Below are 20,457 nucleotides of genomic sequence, written 5' to 3' on the forward strand. Positions count from 1 at the left end.
TGTGTTTAAGGGTCGTTTGGATGTGGTGTTGGTGGATATGGCTTAGGGGAGAACTTTGTAGAGTAGGGATGATGGTTGGACTTGGTCATCCCAAGGGTCCTTTCCAACCTGAATAGTTCTATGATTCTATTATTCTATACCTGCTAATGCTGCATTTTCTTTGCATACAGCATGAGGAAAGACTGGAGGGACAGAACAGCAGTTTTTACCTTGTTCACATATTCAAAGATGCTTTCATTAGATGTTTCTCTCCTTCTGTAAATATACCAGGCAGTGAACCACACAGCAATGACATAATTAACTGCTTATAATATTGGGGGATGTTACCATGGGAATGAATGATGGTTCTGAAATATTAAAACCTAGCACTATGTGTAGAAATTAGAAATAGGGTTTTGATTATGAAGAAGGAGGAAAGACATTCTGTGATCTTTGTCTCCTTCTTAGGGCTGTGCATTAGAAAGAGCTTTATTTTTCTTCTCCCTTAACCACTGAAGAACTGCTAAGGTGGAATGCTTTTTAATGCCTCCCAGGACAAATGTTCACATTTTTATAGATAAATTGGCCAGACAGGAAAGTAGATTTTACTTATGTTCCCACTCTTTTTCACAAGCTTGTCATAGCTTTTTTAAAAAAAATAATAGTAATCCTGTGTTCAATTTTTCCATTAATGAAATGAAGATACATCCAATTTTGCAAGCCTGTCCTGTGGCTTTTTTCACAATATAAATGCAGAACATTGTTCAGCTGATGGTGAAAAAGTATATTTGCCATAGATGTTACTGCTCCAGCATCATCACAGATCCATTTTCTTGATGTTACTTTTTCATATACACTGGCCTTTTTCAGGAAATAGTATTGTCCCTGATGCACTCAGTAATATGGTAATAGTCTTCAGCATTTTTCTTTCTATGGGTTACTTTTCTCTTAGTGAACATAAGTACCTCAAAGCTCAATGATTCAGAAAGCCTTAATATACCAGTTAAAGTATTACAGTATTATCACACATCATAATGTCATTTACTTTCTCACTATGTGGACAGAAAAGCATCAAGCTAGCAAAGACACTCAGAAGTTATTTTCCTGGTAAATATGATGTCTTCAAGCAGATAATGAATAATTTGTCTTAAGAGACGTGCCCAAACATCACTCAAAAGGCCCTCCGGTATCTCCAGAAAGGCGTCACATTTGTCCTTCACATTTGGCATGGAACCAAGTCTGGGGTGTTAGTTAATCAGGAAGTCAATCTGGAGAGTCTCAAAGAGCAAAGCTTTGTTACATCCCAGGCTCAAGCCAACACAGCACTGTTAAATGGCAGTTCAAGTGACACCAGTTAATGACTATGCCATCTGACACCTGCTTTTCTAGTATCTTTAGGGTTTGGGGCATGTCAGCACTGGCCCAGGATTAAAGCATAGCCTCCTAACAAAAGCAAATCAAACCCCTGGAGAAGTATCAGTCCTCTATAGGCAAGTATTAGTATGAGGGATTGTGAAGGATGTTCATAAGCTTGCCCATTTTGTTCTAGAGAGAAAAGCACTGAATTTTAAAATGTTGTCTGCTTACAAGGGGCAGGAACCAATCCATCACTGTTCTCTTAAGACAGGAAAACCTACCTTTTGTTTCCAACAGAGACATAATTTCAGACCTGCAAGTATGTGAAACTTTACCAAATAATTACACATGTAGTACAAGAAGTCCTTTTCATGAGAGGCATTTTAAAGGAACATTGGTTCAGTATTGACTTGGATATGGGGATCTTTATATAGAAACTATTCTTTTTTGATGGGCAATTTATCAGGTTATGAAAGAAGAGAAACTAAGGTCATTCCACACTTGCTTTTGCTTAAGGGCAGCACTATGTAAATGCAGGTTGCTTCCCCAGCTGGCTGAGATTCAGAAGCAGTTTCACTGCTTTGTCACAGCATAGAGCCTCACTTAATAAGCCCTGTGGACTCACACCAGCCCTGCAAAGTATTAGCTCACAGGGTTCTGCAGAACACCCTAAAAATATGTCCAAAGGTACCAAATTATACAGAGGGAATATAAGTCTGCCTGGTTTTATTAACTTCATCTTTGTACTGGCACTGCTAAACCTGAGCCAGCTGCTAGAGAGACATTCAGATGGATCTCAGAAATACCTTGCTCAATATCCCGGGTCTTAAATAACTTGTTGGATTGGAGACAACATCACAAAAATCTCTAAGCTCTGACAAACATCTAATAAGTTTATGCTTAGGCATGGTGGCTCTGCTAAACCTAAGCAAATAAATTCTTCTCTGAGCTACTCATACAGGGCTGATTGGGTTGTCCTTATAGGACAATGTGACTTCTCATGTGATTTCTGCTATCTGTGATATGTTGCTGTGTCCTTCACCAGAGTTCCAGGACATCTGTGCTCCTCCAGTGTGGATTGTGGAAGGGATGTGGAAAGATGGCATAACTGTGTGTATTTACAAAATGCCCAGAAGTTACAGCATCACAGTAACAAAAAGATTAAAACTAGTCTTCTGGGAGCTCTTTAAATGGGATCACAGGAGATGTCCCTGCCACTGCCATCAGACAATGCTGGCAGTTGTAAGATTCATTTATACTTGTGCTGCCTGACATCTCCCAAGTGTTTTTTGGAAGACTCATTAAACTGTTAAAGCCACCTTTTCACTGTGAATATTGCAAACACCGTGAGCAAGGAAGGAAAAATACAAAACTGTAAAAATACAGGAATAAAAACTTATAGGCTGTAGTTGCTAGTATAATTTATGTTATTGTGTGAAATAAATAGTACCTTTCAAGGCTTAATTAGACTGACTTCATCCCTTCAATAATCAATGCAGTTTTTACAGGAATACTTTTCATTATAAAGATAATTTGCAGTGGAGGAGGGAGAGCAGAATGTTGACTTAATTGCTTATTATTTAGAAGCTGATATATTGACCAATACAGATCTGGGTGCAGTATGCAATATAGTACTGAACTCTTGTTTTATGTATCGTGTGATGAGATGAGAGCTTATGACATTCTGTAAGGATAAAGTAAAATGGAAATTGTTCTGCTGCCTCGGGTTGGCAGCATTTGTTAAGGAGCTAAGTATATTAAATGAGTTCTTTATGCTTGGGACATAAATAAAATAATCCATAGCTAAGAAACCCAGTGTGATTAGAAATGTTGTAAGTAAAAAAGGCCACATCAAATACAGCCACATAAGTCTAAGGGAATTGCTCCTTTGGTGAAGAATAACAGTGTGAAGTAAGATATAAAGACAGCTTATAAATAAGGAACATTAACAAATTATTAAACTGAATACAGGAATGGTTACTGGGAAACAGATACTTGTCATACAGCATGACTTTCAGACCCTCACTTCTGATCATGCTCTGTGTTTACGTAGGAAGAATAAAAGTGTAATTCTTCACGCCCCATGAATTTTAACCACCTTTTTTCCCTGGAGGGTGACTCTTAAGGTCAGAAGCACACATTCAACTGATAGAGAGCTACTGTCTTTCAACAACAAATGTGCCAATCCTGAAAGGTGGTTGGCACCTACAAACTGTTTCATCCCAGTAATCTGGCTGAAAAGGAGAAGATAAAAATAATGAAGCTTACACACCCCATCATTACTTAATTAACAGCTTTCCCTGATATTTTCAATGCTTTCCTGTTATAATGTTTATTTCACTGGTCTCTTGCTTCCCTCCATTTGTGTGGTGAACACCTCCCTGCTGCTGCTGACAATCCACCCTTTCCTTCCCGGCATCTCTTATGCATTGGTTTCTCTTCTGATGTCAGCTTTAGAGGAATGAAGCCTTGGCAGAAGCTACATTCTGGCATAACTGAGTTGTTAATTTCCCCATTATTTCCATAAGGATCTTTGACATTATTATAGCTGAACCTTTCCATAGTCACTGGTTTGCTTATTATTACATTTTTTCAAGATCCACCTATCATTTCCTAGAATCACAGAATCATAGAATGGTTAAGGTTGGAAGGGACCTTAAAGATCATCAGGTTCTAATCTCCCTGCTATGAGCAGGGACACCTCACGCTAGACCAAGCTGCACAAAGCCTCATCCAACCTGGCCTTGAACACCTCCAGAGAGGGGGTTTCCACAACCGCCCTGGGCAACCTATTCCAGTGCCTTACTACCCTCATGGTGAAGAATTTCTTCCTGATGTCTAACCTATATCTACCCTCTTTCAGTTTAAAACCATTGCCCCTTGTCCTATCACTACGCTCTCTGGTGAAATGATTTAAATAATGTAATTATTTAAATGATTATAGCTAAGTTGTAACCAATCAGGTGAGCAGGAGCATATATGATACATTTCTTTCACTCTTCACACTTTATTCAGCCTCTCAGGGTCACCCATCATGTTCAGAATAGATGGCATTGTTAGAGGAAGGGCAGAGAGCTACTTGAATGATCCAGGATGACTGCTGTAGGTAGGTGGACCAGGTAACATGGAAAAGTCCCTGTCTTAAGAACAGCATAGCAGCATGTGACCACAATGATTGTGTTGGTAACATGCATTGGATGCCTGTATTGCCTTCTGTGTCAGTATCAATTGTCGTAATTGATGTTCCGTTCACCTCAGAAGAAACGCAAACTACCCAAGACTTAAATCATGGGTCGTCTGTAGATTTTAATCTGAAATAAGTTGCCACATCTTTTTTTTCTGAATGGCAACATAAGTTGACCAGCTTCATAGCACAGAAAAGTGTGGATGCTTTTTATTGGAGGAATGTGAACTAACCTTTTGCATGAAATATTTTCACCGATAATCACCCGGTCTATTGCTATTTACATAGACAAAATTTGCACAGACTAAAATCAACACATACCCTCAAAACAAGTTATTCAATTATGGGTATCAAATATTTACTGGGTAAATATTTAAGCAATTTAATGTTGATGTACCTCATCCACAATGATGACCCTCAATCTTTCAAGAATTAAGTATGCAACAGTAGATTTTTACAATGAAGTCTTTACGGTGGAAAAGAGCATAAAATGCAACAGGGTTTGTGTCTGTGTTACACACAGAAATAAACATATGCATAATGGTTTAACACCACACAAGTTCCTCCACACAGGTCAAACACTAAACCTAACTGTAATGGAAATAATTTATATGCTTAATTATTTCCATAAGTCCTCAGTGTAAGCAATTAGGTTGACAGCACAGCAGAAACTAATAGCTACAGCAGTGTCTTTCACACAGATAAGGAAAACTCTAAACAATGATCAATTAAAGAAAAAATCATGGTGATATATTCAGAAGTATTTATTAACACATTATAGTTCTATATTGAAGAAAATTATCTTATAGAAAGCTTTAAAAACAGCTTTCACAGCTTGTTGTTGATTTTTAAAATGGAATTTCAGGCATTTATGGATATTTGCTTTCAAAACTCTCAAATCTATCCAAGTTTCTATGTAGCATTTAGCACAATGGTATTTGAAGAAATCATTCTACTTGTCAAATCCAGAACAGTATTAATGATTTCAACCATACAAGAATGAGAAAACCTTGCAGTTTAGCGGTCTCTACATGATCTGCAGAAAACTGTCTTTTACACAACCATAGCAATTTTAAGATGTAATGTCTGCACTCTCTTCCAGTATAAAGTGTTTAGATCATAAAGAAGTGAAAATGTGTAGTTTCCCCTTAGGAAAGTTTTCAATTTCTTACAGCTATCAAGTTTGTCACTTAGGCAGAACAAACGCGCATTTGCTTGTCACTTCTCACCAGAGTCATTTTTTTATTTCTAGTGAATGTAAACAGCAGCAGGAAGAGAGCAATTCTTCAGAAGGACAGAGAAAAAGACCTGCATTGAACTTTAAGAAAAGTTCAATGTTGCTTGGAGGTGCTCAAAGACTGGTGTTCCTAGGGGGTGTTTACAGTCATGGGTAAAGAGTTTTAGTGAGCAGAATGGATGGAGCACGTGATGTCTGCACAGAGGTCATTTGTCTTAACAATGATAAGCCTGTATGTTTATGTAAGGAGTGTGGGATGGTGCAGTCTGTCATCCCATCAGAGCCAAAGTTTGTCCAAAAAAATTAACTCTTCATAGGATGAGCATGTTCTGTCACCTGCAGTGGGAGGCATGGTGCCTGTGTTCTTTGATATTCTCTTTGAAAGCACAGGATATCCTGGTACACCTTGGTGCTAACACATATGGTGAGTGTGATTTGCTTATCTTGTGTAAATTAGAGTTGGTAGTTAAGAGTTGATCTTGCCTTTGAGCAAGGGGTGGACAAATTTACTTCATGACTCAACTTCATTTTCTCAACAGCTGTGATTCTGTGCATTGCTTTGAGTTGATGGTTGGTGAATTTTTACCAAATATTTCTCAGATGTCACAAGCATTACCACATCTTAAACACAGATGAAGTGTTGGGGCTCTACACATGACACATCTCTGTGACTCAGAAGTACATACGGTACATCTACATATATGTAAATATGTAAATATATTCAATAATGCAATACTTCACCAATAATGTAATAGTTCACATTTTTAAGATCCTGAAATTCCTTAACACTCAAACGTTGCTAAGTGATGCTTTTAATATAATGCATAATAGTCACGATAAGAGTTGGCATCCAAAATTAGGTAAATTGAAGTTGGGCTGCTTAATAGTGTTACCTTCATCAACACTTAGATCTCAAACTCTGTAGTTTGAGAAGTAAAATTAACTCCCAACATTTGTATTTTTAATTCTGGAAAGAAAATGTAGTATTTTGAAATATTCTGAGCTGCATTCTTGAACAGCAACATAGAATCATAGAACCATCACTGTCATACTGCATAGTCTTTCTAGAAATGTCCCAAACCACTGTTAATTTCTGGATTTTACATCCACATGCTCAAAGTTCTGTCTATTCCAGGTAGGAAATGAGTATATTTTGTGAAAAGAGAGAAAAATTCATAATCAGAAGCTAAATTCCCCATCCATCCCTCCATCTTTCTAATTTTAGTGAAAAAGCCATCCTGCTATTGCTAGTAATCTGTGCAGGAAATGCTGGAGGCATCTTCTATAAGCCCTGATTTCATAAAAACTGTTGCAGAAAACATCTAGAATATGAGTCTAGAGAACTGACTGTGCCTTGACATCTGTGGGAACTTTGCAGGGTGTTTTTGCTTTCCTCTTTTGGGACAATAAGGAAGCGAAATAATCCCCTCAGCTCTCCCCTTCCTGCTGCCTGCCTTGGCAAAGAGAAGGTACTTTTGGACTCTGAGTCTGAGCTGTCTTCTCAGTATCAGAAAGCAAATGTGAAAAAAGTCAATTTAACATGATTCCAGCACTGTCAATTGTTCACAAGTCACTGATCAGGAACTAGTAGTAGAAAGTCAGCATTCATAATAAAGCTTGCAGCTATTTCCCATTAACTCCTCTCAGCAGGCATCTTCTTCCTGGAAAGGCCCCACAGAGACGGGCTTAAAACAGAAATCATGAGGAGGGAGATGCACTGCAAAAAGGCAGTGGTACAGGAGAAAACAAAGAACCTAAGAGAGCAAGGACATTAAAGTCATTGGCAGGTTCAGGTTTCTACTCTTCCATCTTTTTTTGTGTTAGTATAAAGTAAAGCCCACATTGTGCCTCCATCCCTCAGGGCTGTAGCTCTGCCTATCTCCCACTTCTTTGGTGGAAGGGAAGAGGAGGAGACGGACAGTCAGGAAAGGATGCCTCAGAGGACCTTGGCTCCAGCAGACTGGTTTTCCCACTCATCTGATGCAGCTCTGAGTGTGTTTCTTGCGAAGTCCATATTGACTGCATGCAAAATTTTCTGCAAAAGTTAGGTTTTACCTAATCAGCCTCTAAAATAACTAGGCTAAGCCTAACAGCTTTTCTGCATTCAGAGAGGAAATTTTGAACAGCCCATTCCCCTGGCTAGGGAGCAGTGACTGCCCACACCATCATGCAATATGTAGCAGTTCAGTCATCAAAGAGCATGAGCCTTCTCTAATTTGCCTCCTAGGAGCTGCAGTGGATTATTTTCCTCTTTCATCTTTGTACAGAGGATGATAATGTGTCTTCAGTTGAAATAGAAAATATAGAAATATTGATTTTATTTTATTTTTTAATACTTGCACAGTGAGTTTGCATGTGAACTTATTTACAATTAAGGATGAATGTAAGAGCAAGAAATGAAAAATTATGTTTCATCTTAAGTCTTCAACTGTTTCAAAGAGTCTGTTGCTAACTGAAATCACTACTAGATACATTATTTTTCTATAGAAGAGAAAAGCAGAAGTGCTGTCATCTACATATTATTCCTCTGTAGTTGTAGTTGGCAGCTGATCAGTCTCGCTAAGCAATTAGATATTGATTTACTGGTCTAGTATCTATCAAACTTAAATGAATCTGCTCATTTGACAAGAAATACCAGAAATTAATGCTAATCAATTATATAGAAGGCATTCCTTGGATTGTGGGTCTTGTTTGAGGGCAGCCATAATGGTAGGTAATGTTGCTGACTTCTAAAGAGAACAGGTTTTAAAGCTCCAGTATTTCTGAGGCTTAGTCAAGAGTACAGTTAGGATGTGACAGTTCATTTTATGGAACTTAAGAGGTTTGTTAGTACTATGTTGAAACAAATCCAGATTCATATAATGTCTGCCTGGGATCTCCTATCGATCACACCAGTGATCCAACCACCAGATGAGAGGTTGCAAACTTCACCTTTTATTTTCTCCTGACAAGAACCTGACTGAAACAAGTACTTTCTTTTTCTCCAGAAAGCATTTGGTACCCGCTCAATGAAATCTTGCTGAAAGAAAAAAAAAAAGAAAAAGTAGCCAGAAATATTTTACCTTAGTCTTAGTCTCCAAAGTACCATAGGATTTTGTTAACATTTTAATAACAGCTATCCCAATAAGATATTTATAGAATATAAGCAAACTAGAATCAGTTTTGAATAATCTAGAAATGACATAAGCAATAATTTGGTTAATCTTATCAATTTTTTTACAGGTAGGAAGGTTTTCAGTTCTTAATGTTTATCTGCAGAGCTTTTCTTAAAAAGAAAACTAGAGTGTTAAGAAATCTATTTTTCATAAATAATAAATAAATAAGTTTTTTAATTAATTACATTATTTTTCATAAATAAAAATTAAGGCTGTGAGGTACTGATACAGAGCATCAGATAAGGAAAAAAAAATCAAGACATGGCCAATGCATTTAGATACATAAAGCACTTCTGTCAAAATATGGTAACATTTCCTACAAAGGAAAAATAATAAAATTATGCACCTCACCTTACTGTAAAAATTCTTCAGCTGAGCAGTATCATATCAAATATCATGCCTCCTATCACTCTTAACAGAGCTACTGTTTTAAAAGTATTTACACTTAGAAAGATATCATTTGAGATGAAGAAGAGTAACATAAAAAGCTTTTGTCTGCACTTGAGAGCATAGTTTCCCAGTTATCTCAGGAACTGATTGCACCATGAGGTACCCCCAACAGTGGGAAGAAGCTTGAGTGGAGGTCTGTCAGGTGAGGACCTCTGAGCCCCTGGCACAGCCATTCATGGGAGTGCAGGTGCTGAGCTACATACTGAGTCGCTTGCAATCCCTCCTCTTCTTCCTACCTCTGCTTCCACATGGATTGTGGAGAGTAGCCTTTCCTCTGTCCACATGGGTTGTGGAGGGTAGTCCCAGCAGGATGATGTGATCAAGAAAGGACTCAATGAAAATCATATTGCCCATATAGTTATCTCATCTAAGGAATCAATTTATTTATTTAATTCTTCTCTACTCATTAGCTGGGGAAAAAGAATGAGGACTGACAATTTGGATTTCATACTTACCACTTATTTGGTAGATAATAAACTCTGCACTCAAAATGGATGAGGGTAGTAGATTAGAATTCATGTGCAGGTCAAGGGCATATTTAGAAGAAGAAAGAATCCATTTCCAATTCCACAGGGAAAACTTCATTCTGATTCACTGTACTAGAGAAGGCATCGTAATTTATGACCTTATGTCACAACTGTTACTTAATGGGGAGGAGGGAGGGAAGCAGCTGATTACAGTGATTTGCATCTTGGGGCATTTTTCTGGGTTAAGTGGAAGTGTGCTCTTTGAGTCCAAAATTGTGCCTTATAGCAAACTCCAAGTACAAATTTTTCCAAAACACGTTTTAGTGATTATAACTGTTTAAAGAAAATAGACCCTACATATCCAAGACATATGTCACATTGTACTTAAAAACACAGTGCAACTTGAAGGAAAAGTATTAGAAATTCAACAGTTAAATACTAGAAAGCTTTGTTCTGTTTCCAGCCTTTTCTCTCTTAATCTTTTTTTTATTTCTCTGAAAATATGATTAAAATCTGGTCTTGATTTTGCTGAAGAAAATATGTGATGATATGAACATTTGTATTAATTTTTACTGCTGGCTAGCTATCAGAGTTCCATTCATAAGTTCTTAGAAATGTCTCAGGGTACTGGCTCTTCATACATAGTTACAGCTGGATTTTGTAGTGATGAGGGATTCCATTTTTTTAAATAAAGTTTTATAAACATTTCTAAAGAACACAAATAATAGTAGATTAAATCCACGTCATGTGCAATGCCTTTCAGCTTTTGTTCTGTTGCTCTCATTTTCCTGGTTTTTTGGTCTTCATCAGGTTGGTGATGTTTTCCATTATTTTATTGGTCCATCTGCTTAGTCAGTATGCATGGTTTTAATATATGTGGGGATCAGACACTACAGAAATGTTTTTTTTCTAATGCTGCGAAGTGGAAAAGACAGTTGAATTTTACTAGATCATTTCAATGTAAAATATAAAAAACAAGTAAAGTGTTTAATTAATTATGCTTTCTCTCAATTCATGATGCTACACATTTGTGGCAAGATCTAGTTCTATCATAATGTAGTGACTTTCTGATGTAAACTTAATACTAGACATTGTTCAATTGTACTACGTTTGTTTTTGTTGCTCCATGACACTGCTGCTATTTTATATATATATATTTTTATATATATATATATATATAAATATGAGTGCCAAATAATGTAAGCATGGATTTCCTTGTTCAGATAGGCTGCTTAGGCAAAGCTGAGTGATCTGACCCCTACTGTTGCTCTTGACTTAGATCACCACCTTTCATGAACTCTTATTATCTATGGCCTTTAGTGGCTCCAGCCTCTTTTATTGCCTCTGCTCTTCAGGTTGCTTCTTTAGTGGTTCATTTAGTACTTCAACTTGGATCCTTTCTCCTCTTTGCCCTTTCTATTCTTGATTTATACCTGTTACTGATTTCTGGCCCCCACACAATTTCAAATGTCTGTGTTTATATGTGGATTTTAAATCTACCTCTCTACTTTTAATCTTTCTTCTTGTCCAGTCTCCCACATCTCATTCTTTTGCTATTTCTCCTGTAAACACAAAACCTAGGCCAAATTTTTCTATGCTTTTACTTGAAACTTCATGCTGTGTCAAAGCTGTCAGCATCATTATGTTTGTCCTTGTCAGCATAACCTGTGACAACACTTCTGGCTTTTCTGAACATGTAGGATGTTTTTAAAAACAAAGAAAATTCAATGCAGGTGTTGATTAATGGTACAAAGCTCTAATTGTGAGCACCTGAGATACAGGTATTCATGAGCAGCAAAGCGTTGTCCCCAGATGAATGTCACACAGGGATTTGGGCTTAGCTCTGTTTATGTAAGACAGGAGTGGCACAAAAGAGTATCCCCAGACACCATCACATTCTGTAAATCTGTGACTAGGAATCATTGCTCTTTTCTTAAAGATGAGTAAAGTAGGAGCTAGGAGGACGGAGAAGGACCTGACATAGTTTAAAAGTGCAGAGCTACTGGAGCTATAGTTTCTCTGGGATGGTTTGGACTGCCACATTGCCTGGGATTTCCCTGGCAGAGAGAGGACCACCACAGCTTCATCTCTGATGTGTTAGCCAGCCTCCAGCCCTTGCTCCTAAAACCATGCTGTACCAGATGACTGAAATGCATCCTTAGAGGACAGCACTGTCAGTGTTGAAGGAAGGTGTCTTCTGTAGTGTCTTCTACATGGCTCTTTTCATCCAATAAATTTTGCTAGGTCCTGAGTCTTTTACTTAAAAGGAGGCATTAGAAAGGGAATTAAACTTCCAGTCCTTATAGAAAGAAGAGTGTTATAGCATCTGCAGTAGCCACAGGATCAAGTTGAAGATTCCTGAGCTCCTACCCTAACCCTTTCTGCAAGCTGCATCAGATTCTTGTTAATGTTTTTGAGTGCTTTCCAAAGCATTTTCAGGCTCAAAGAGATATGTGACACTGTTAGCTGCAGAGGCCAATGTTTTTTCCTCTGGGCAATAGGCACAGTGGGGCCCGAGAAGTCCCTCAGCAGCACAGCATTGCTGGAGGCCTCCAGGCAGCCATGCCAGGCTGGGGCTGGCCTCCTCTCCACAGCTCATAAGGTTGTCAGCCTCAAGATCTGTGTGCAAAATTGTGTTTGCAGGTCACAGGTTGGGGTTTTTTTGAGAGCATGAGTCAGTGGTAAGTTGGCAGCAAGTTGGAGATTATTTAGGGAATATTCTCACTTCACTTTTTTCTTTTAATGTTGCAGGAAATATCCAGGAAGTCATATTACAAGAACGCCTGGAAAAAGAAGATGAAATTCTGGTTTCCTTGGCTGGTTTGAAGCAGGTATAACTATTGGTTAACTTAGCCTTCTTTTACCCTTCAGTGTGTTAATACTTTCTCTTTTTTTTTCTTTTTTTCTTTTTTATACTGCTGTTTTGTCTTGTCGCTGTTTTACTATTACCAATGCATCAAACATTGCAGCATACTTTTATTCAAAAAGGTAAAACTCAGCTAGAAGGAGTTCAAATGACTTGCATGGTATTTGCTCCCTGAGAAGTTCTGGAGGCCTTGAGCCAGATCTGAGGCAGCACAACACCAAGGTCTGGGCTTAAACTGCACCATCATTTTTCTTAATACAAAATGTACACGCTGGGCAATAATGGTGCCTGTGTCCCTATTATTTAAATGGGATGACACTTGAATTAAAAGCAAAAATACTACATACATAAAATGAGAGTGCTGCTGAGCATCTGTAGCTCTGATTATACTGCCCTCTGCTCCCTTGGAATATATTTAATCAGGAACAATGTGACATATGTTAAATCTGTAACAAGGTAGAGAATAATCTTTATAGTTTCTCTTTACATTTCTTGGATACTTGCTTTCCAGACTCTTAACACAATCACATTTGACTGATATTTATGTCTTTAGCCAGTATAGATATGAATATTGACTTGCTTCCTGTTTCTTAAAAGCAGGTATTTTGGGGAAATGGTGTATGAAAGCATGCTGCATGGAGCTGTAGAAAATTCAGAATTCCTTTAAATTTCTAATTTAATTTTTTTCCCCTCCCATTCAACAACAGATCAAAGACATTCTGAAGGGTTCCCTGCGTTTCAACCAGAGCCAGCTGGAATCTGAAGAAAATGAGCAAATCACAATAGCTGATGATCATTACTGTTCCAACAGTCAGAACAAGGGGACAGATGATGTCCTAAAGGGACCTATTATGACAAAGCAACAGTTCATCTCAGGACAACAGGTAAGATATCTCAAGCGGGTCATTGATGGTGCATATGGAGCCATGATTAAAAGTGTCTCTCTAGCTACTGTACTACTGCCATCCGTTATTTTTATTGTAGCCTTATGCTCCATGCACAGTTATTTAAGTGCTATGCAGTGTCTGGAAGGGTTCTTCTTTCAGATTGTGAAATCACAGGCTAATTTCCTACAAAAAGATGTAAAATCTGGAGGTAAGTGTTCCCGTATCAAATGTTCCCATATGATTATTCTCATTGTCTTTGTCCTCCAGAATCCCATTATGTAAGAACTGATTATCTGCATTGCAGTGTATCTGTGGCCAGTGCCAAAAGGAAATAGCAAGGAGGTTGCTTTTACCTTCTCCTCCATTGTGTTGACATTCCCCTTCAATCCATAAACACTGCTTTCACATACAAAGCATAGAGTCACAGGATGAGTTCCTACACAGAAAGAGGTATTTTCCTTTCATGTTAAAAGGTCGCTCTCTGTCTAAGACTCAGTCTGACTCAAATTTGATCTTAAAAACAAGTACTTTTGGATATGCACATTTCTATGTTGGAGTTCTGTTAAGTCTCCCATCACACTGCTGATACACTTGTCACTCAGCAGCAGCACGGTCACCTCACAGTCTAACTGAGTCTGCAGTGAGTTTACCCTTGTAAAGTTTACCTAATAACTAGAGGAAATACTTTTTCATTTTCAAATAATGGCACAGAGTTGTTTTGATGTATTACAATCCCTCTGATTAAGAACAATCTATGTGAAAAACAATGTTTTAATTGTATTTCAGTATTAGAAGCAATACCAAGATTTACTGTTTTGGTTTTTTTTAACTTAGTAATGGCAGGTTCAAAGAGCAGAGCTTTGCTAGAAAGCTCTACTGCTTGTTTAGCTGTTGTCATTACAATTTCAATTACACTGCTTTCTGCCATAACAAAGTCATAGGTTAAACTTCTGTAGTATATTGTAGTGTTCATATAATGACCTCCTGGTTTTGCCCTTTAGCCCCTTGTATTTTCTGCAAAGTACATTTTGCTTTCTTGCCAACATAGCAAATAGTACCTTTTTTTTATGATTTCCACTTGGATTTATTCTAGAAACTGGAAGGTAGAATGCCATATAAAGTGTCACCATGCTGTATGAGTGTGAGCAGAGCCTGTTGGTGCTGGAGAAGCCCTTGCTCAGCTACTGGTCAAACCCTGTGTCACTGAGCACAGGGGCTTTGCTCTTCCGCTTTGGAGAGTGGAGCCAGTGAAGCCTGGTCTGCACAGGTTTCTTTCCAATGGGAACTTCTGGGACCGTGTGTAATGAGGTCTGGTCTTGTCCCAGTGTGTACTAAGGGTATATCCAGCCCCAGCAACTGAGAGGCACTCATGGATCTCACCATTTTGGAAGTTGCTAGTCAGCCAGCTGTGAGCAATGTGAGTAGAGGTTGTACAAGCTGAGCTCCTGCAAAGCATTAATGAGGCTTCAGCACTGCCTGGTTTACATGTGGAAATGCGGTACATTCATACAGATTTGTGTCCTCTCTTCTCCTCTTCTGGAAGTTCCAGTTATGATGATGAGAAGCACCCCCTGTGACAGAAAGAAAAATAAACTATTAGGGTTAGAAATGGAAGTCCAGGAGGACGGGTAGTATCCCACTGGTCTGTGCTGTTTCCAAGCCCATCATCTTTAAACACAGTGACTAAAATAAAACAAAAAGAGGAGAGTTTTGGACCCCTTTTAAAAACACACGGAAAAGTAAACCTGCTGAATTTAGTGGGTTGTGACATCCAACTGTTAATTTATGGGGTCAATTCTTGGCCCAGACTGGGCCACAGCCCAGACTTTTGGCTCTGCTGAAGAAAATGGCTGTACTGATGCCCTGGATCAATCCAGGAGTACTTACTGAGAGCTGCAGGGGGAATAAAATTGCCAACCACTTCTAGACAATTAAATACATTTGCTGCTAAAGAAATTTCATTGTATTTACCCATATATGACTTTACTAATGCATGTAATTCTGTTTGATGTGATTTATACTGTAGACTTCTTTTTAGTGGAATTACAGGGATATTTTCTAGGATTACTGGAAAAGGCACAGGTGTAGCTATCATGTAATTGAGATTAAAATCTGGTCTTTTGTGCTAGTCTGTTACATAAGTATAAATTATTTATCATCTTTACTTTTTTTAAAACTGCTTTTCCCCTTTTTTGACTCAAAATCCCTCTTTGTAAAGTGAGGGTAAGGATACAACCCTTCTTTGGAAAGGAAAGCTGCAAAATTAAAAATGCAAAAAAAATTAAGATAAAGGCTCAAAGAAATCAAGCATTTTATGAATGTTTGGCTTTGGTAGCAGCATGCAGTTGACAAACAGAAGGCTTCTGTTGCTAAATAATGAATGATAATTAACACATTATCTTGCCTTTATGTCTGTTCAGAGAAGGATACAAAATGAACTGCTGTTCTTCTAAGCTTTCTTGAATCGTATCCTTACAGTGAGTTTTAACTCGTTCACAGTGTGAAGGCAGTTGAAATAAGCCTGGTCCTAGTAGCTGATATTCATCAGGAAAAAATGTTTGGAGGAGCCATATGGCAACGGGCGTAAGGTTGTTAACTTTCAAAGCTACTGGAAGTGTAATTCTGTCATTTTTCATTTATTCAGTAGTGGCAGCAGATGGGAGAAAACATGGTTCACGTCAGCATGAGTTTCCTGAAACAGAAACAGGCAAAAGAGGAAGGGAGGAGGTATTTTACCTCTGGAAATATCAGTACCAAAATACCCATGTATGCCCGGGATAGGCAAACATTTATGGGGGAGCTATTGTAGCATTTTGGAGTCAATATCTGTGTTTTGTTGCCTCTCTGATAATTCAGTGAGCTATAGGTCTCTTTAACTGAACCGAAAGGTGTAGGTAGAATGAAAAGTGCAACAAGAAACTGGGATGAGTAGTTTTCCTTTCCCTTTATTAAAGGGCAGGATGATTTTTTTAACTGTGCAAGAGCACATTTTGGAAGCAGAACTTAGGAAACTGCAACACCAGTACCAAGTGTTTATGATGGAGGGCCCTTGCTGGGGCTCACTGCCAAAAGGAAGACACCCCGTTAGCATCTTTGAGGTGCCAGCAAGGAAAATAGTGATCCAACTGGCTGAGTGTTTTACTAGGTGACATCTGTGTCACCCTGTGCGAGGTGTATGAGCGCTGCAACAACTGAAATAGCATGATCTTGATAACTTGGAATAATGAAGTGTATAATTTTGCAAAATTATACTGTACTGCCTTCCCTGAGAGCCTTTAAATAGGAGTGTGGAAAGAGGCCAGGTGAATTATACAACAGTGGTTGTTTAAAGGAACCTTGTCCAGGGGGAGGAAAACAAAGTGCTGAAATTTTGGATTTGGCATTTAGAGCTCCCAAAAAAGCCTCAACTGGCTCTACTCTCTGGCTGCTCTGGGTGCCTTCAAAATCAGGTGCCAACTAACCCAGTGGTGGAGCAGAGCCACAATGTGCACTGCCTGACTCCTCCGTCCCCTGGAGGTGACAGCTGATGGACTGACAGCTCATGAAGACAGCATTTCAAGCAGACTAGAGGAAAACAAAAGGCTAATTAATAATAAATGATGACTCAGCTCAGAAGGGCTTAGATAGTGAAGTATCCCTCCTTGTAGGATGGATCTGTTTGTTTTCAGCTTCATGGAAAGCACTTGAAGTTGATCGCATTTGAACTACCCTGGTTCTGAGCAGATCAGGAAATTTGAGGGCAGTTTGATAGTGCCCAGCACAGGATAGCTGTCAAAATTTTTAAAAGCAATCTGCTCAGTTTGATATTAATTTTATTGTCATCTGAGGAAAATTAATTAGTATCAACAAATACTAGATGTAAATTTCTATCAGTTTGACAACTGACTTGCATTGGGACCTTTAAAGTTGTAACCAATACTCTGGGCTTGATTGATGAGAAAGTATTAAAATGGGTTAATACAAAACATATATATGTTATTACAAAAGAATATATATTATTATACCTAGATACTATCTAAATAAAACACACAAAATATATAAATTATTAAAACAGGATTTAAAAAAAAAATAAAATATTTACTCCGAAGGGAGAGGTTTGAATCCTCATTCACGTGAATTTTGGAAGGGTACAATCCTGCATTTGAATGTATTTTCACATTGAGATTATATTTTCTCACTTGTGACTTTTAACAATTTGGCACAGCTATGTAAATAACAACGAAAACCTTCCAACTCCCTTGTCTCATAGTCAATCTCAGTCACTGGTGGGTTTTGTTCCACAAACTACTCTACAGTTCCCTTTCAAGGGAGTTCATCTCTATAATCAGTAACCAGAATAATAGAAAATTGTTTTCAGCTGTTATAATAAAGTTAGCAAAGTAAGTTTTGCTGGAGGCCATGGATACTGTAGCTCCAAGTTGTGTCTTATTGATACTTGTGATCACCTCCAGACTCCAATTTTATGCCCTGTGCTGAGGGTCTAAGTTTATCTCAATCAGATCCTTCCTGTTGTTCTTTTTTTGTTACTGCTGTTTTTTTTTTTTCTGTTACCTACAATCCCTCTTTTACCCTAAAGTGAATTTGCTTTTTTTTGTTTGTGCAAAGAATCCCAGCTGAGGGACTTGTAGTTGACATACACATTTCCCCAGCTGCCCTTCTACTTCTCCTTTTACTCAGTCAGGCATTAGTGTAATCAAATATATTGGTTTCAGTATCACACCAGCTCAGGATGCTTGTTCCCACAGGTGCTTGGCAGGTTGCATTATTATGCTGAAAAAAAGTTGTGTGACATCAAGAAAGAAAGCAGTCGTGTTCTTGTCAGAGGAACACTAAGTTATACAGGAGCTGAACGCCTCTCTTGCAGAAGGGAGCCAAGGGTTGTCCGTTTGGGTCACAACTTTGTCAACAAGGGAGAAATCCCACTCTGCTGTAGATGGCAGTCTCCCCTTCTAATTGCATATAGCTCTAACTGGTGAAAAGCTGGGTTTCTCCTGAACATGGCTAGTTGGAATATAAGGTTGCCAGTTCATAGACACTTTTCCTGTACACTGACTTGTAGTCTTGATCCATTACCTGAGTGCTTAGGAACACATTTCCCCAGGGTGTAACTGGACAGATGAGGGTTTCTTGAAGCCTCGTTTTCTGGTAGAATTAGGAAATACTTGGCAGCACTAAGCATAGAAGCCCTGGGAGCCCTAATCTGCCAAACCTGATCTGGTGCACACTATACTAGGTCTATGTACAGCCCAGATTCCATGGGCCCAGGTTCAAACTGTTCTCCTGACAAGCTCCAAAATGCCACTGTACCTGAAAACCAGAAAAAAAAAAAAAGAGGTCAATACTACTTCATGGGTTACTACAGAAAACTAACAGTGGTGAGAATATAATTACTGAAAATCTTCACAATGTTGATGAATGTTAGATGCCTGGCTGCTGTGATCACTACATGGATGCACTATGATTATGAAACAGGTAAGGCTGTTATACCTAATCATGTATAACGTAGAGTGTTAGCTTTATGCTTTTGTAAATAACAAATTCTTTCATCCCAAGTTAATACCCACTTTATTTTTTTCTTCTTTATTTTGGCAATGCTGCTTTTGGATGTTGAGTGTTCCTTTATCCCACTCCTTTATCACTGACATGCATCATACATCTCATTAAGCGGTGAAACTGGTACTAAATTTAAGTCCTTCCTGTGCTGTTGTCTCACAGACTACAACTGATCCGAGTGTTAGTGAGAGCAAGAGTGCTGACGACTACATTATGGTTTCCAAAGAAGAGGAAGGCAGTACATGTGCTGTCCTGGAGCCTGTGCAGTCCCATCAGGCACACAAGGAGGCAGAGGTGAAGCCAGAAGCTCCGTCTCGTTCTTCTTTGATATTCTCTGACCCACTGATGGGCTCCATTTCAGCTTCCTCCAGCAACCTGAGCTCCAGCCCTGATGATGACAGTAGTAATAACAGCAAAGATTCTGACTTTGCTATTGTCAGCCCACTGGACATCTAAAAAAATAGGTTGGGAGAGTTTGGGAGGTTGGTCGTTACACCTTAGTTCAAATTGCTATGATTCCATGGGCTGGATAGTTCTTTGGATTAGGACAGAAAATAGGTAGAGGTAACCCATTTCATCTGCCAAAAATCTAATCAAAATTTTTAAAAAATGAAAAAATAGAAAAAGAAAGAAAAAAAAAGACAAAAAAAACCCACATGAATTTGCAAATCTTCTAATAAAATAGCCACCTTATAATAACTGCCTTAAATAAAGACCCAGTAGAACCCAGTTCTAATAGACAGTTATTCTTAGTTATAGAGTTATCTTACTTAGGAACTTTATTACCATAGAGCTGTTGCTTTCCCAAAACATAGAATAGTATGTGCTAGGTACCATAATGGATTAAGAAATGTGTAGATACTTGGCATCAGACCTGAAGCAGCAAAGAGAAGCTAGATTTAGTATTGTCCTTTTACAAAATACGCTCAGCTGGGTTTTCTGAGTAGGAAAGGATACTGTTTCTTCAGAGACTGTGATTAGAGAAGTAGGGAATCTATGTCAGAAAGATTAAAAGCATCATCCTGGCAGTAAGCTTGTTCTCAGTTGAGGAATCCTAGTTCCTTCATTTTCATCTGGCAGTAGCCTGAGGTGTGTTCGAGGCAGAGGTTTGTATAGTTGTTCCTCAGTGCTGTCTTGCAGGAGAATGTGTGACAAATTCCTTGAGAACAGGGACCTCTACAACAGAGCCTTATTTCCTTTTGCCTACTTTTTTTTCAGCCCTCCCTTGAGAGTTCCCAGTTCACCTCTTTCCCTCTTTATATCTATCTACCTTTACTCTCCCTATCATTTTTATTTTACTGAGATTACCACGGCTAAAACAGT

General features: G+C 38.4%; 1 protein-coding gene across 1 annotated transcript in view; it reads left to right on the forward strand.

The window, feature by feature from the left end:
- Nucleotides 1–19,590, forward strand: part of TBC1D5 (TBC1 domain family, member 5) — a 190,943-nt gene extending 171,353 nt beyond the window's left edge. The window contains exons 18-21 of the mRNA XM_010007533.1: nucleotides 12,580–12,659; nucleotides 13,402–13,578; nucleotides 15,406–15,441; nucleotides 19,324–19,590. Coding sequence (XP_010005835.1) covers nucleotides 12,580–12,659; nucleotides 13,402–13,578; nucleotides 15,406–15,441; nucleotides 19,324–19,590 — 560 coding nt within the window. The remainder of the gene's footprint in view (nucleotides 1–12,579; nucleotides 12,660–13,401; nucleotides 13,579–15,405; nucleotides 15,442–19,323) is intronic.
- The last annotated feature ends 867 nt before the right edge of the window (nucleotides 19,591–20,457 follow it).

Source organism: Chaetura pelagica, unplaced genomic scaffold (genome assembly GCF_000747805.2).
Source record: "Chaetura pelagica isolate M959 unplaced genomic scaffold, ChaPel_1.0 scaffold10, whole genome shotgun sequence".
NCBI classification, from domain to species: Eukaryota; Metazoa; Chordata; class Aves; order Apodiformes; family Apodidae; genus Chaetura; species Chaetura pelagica.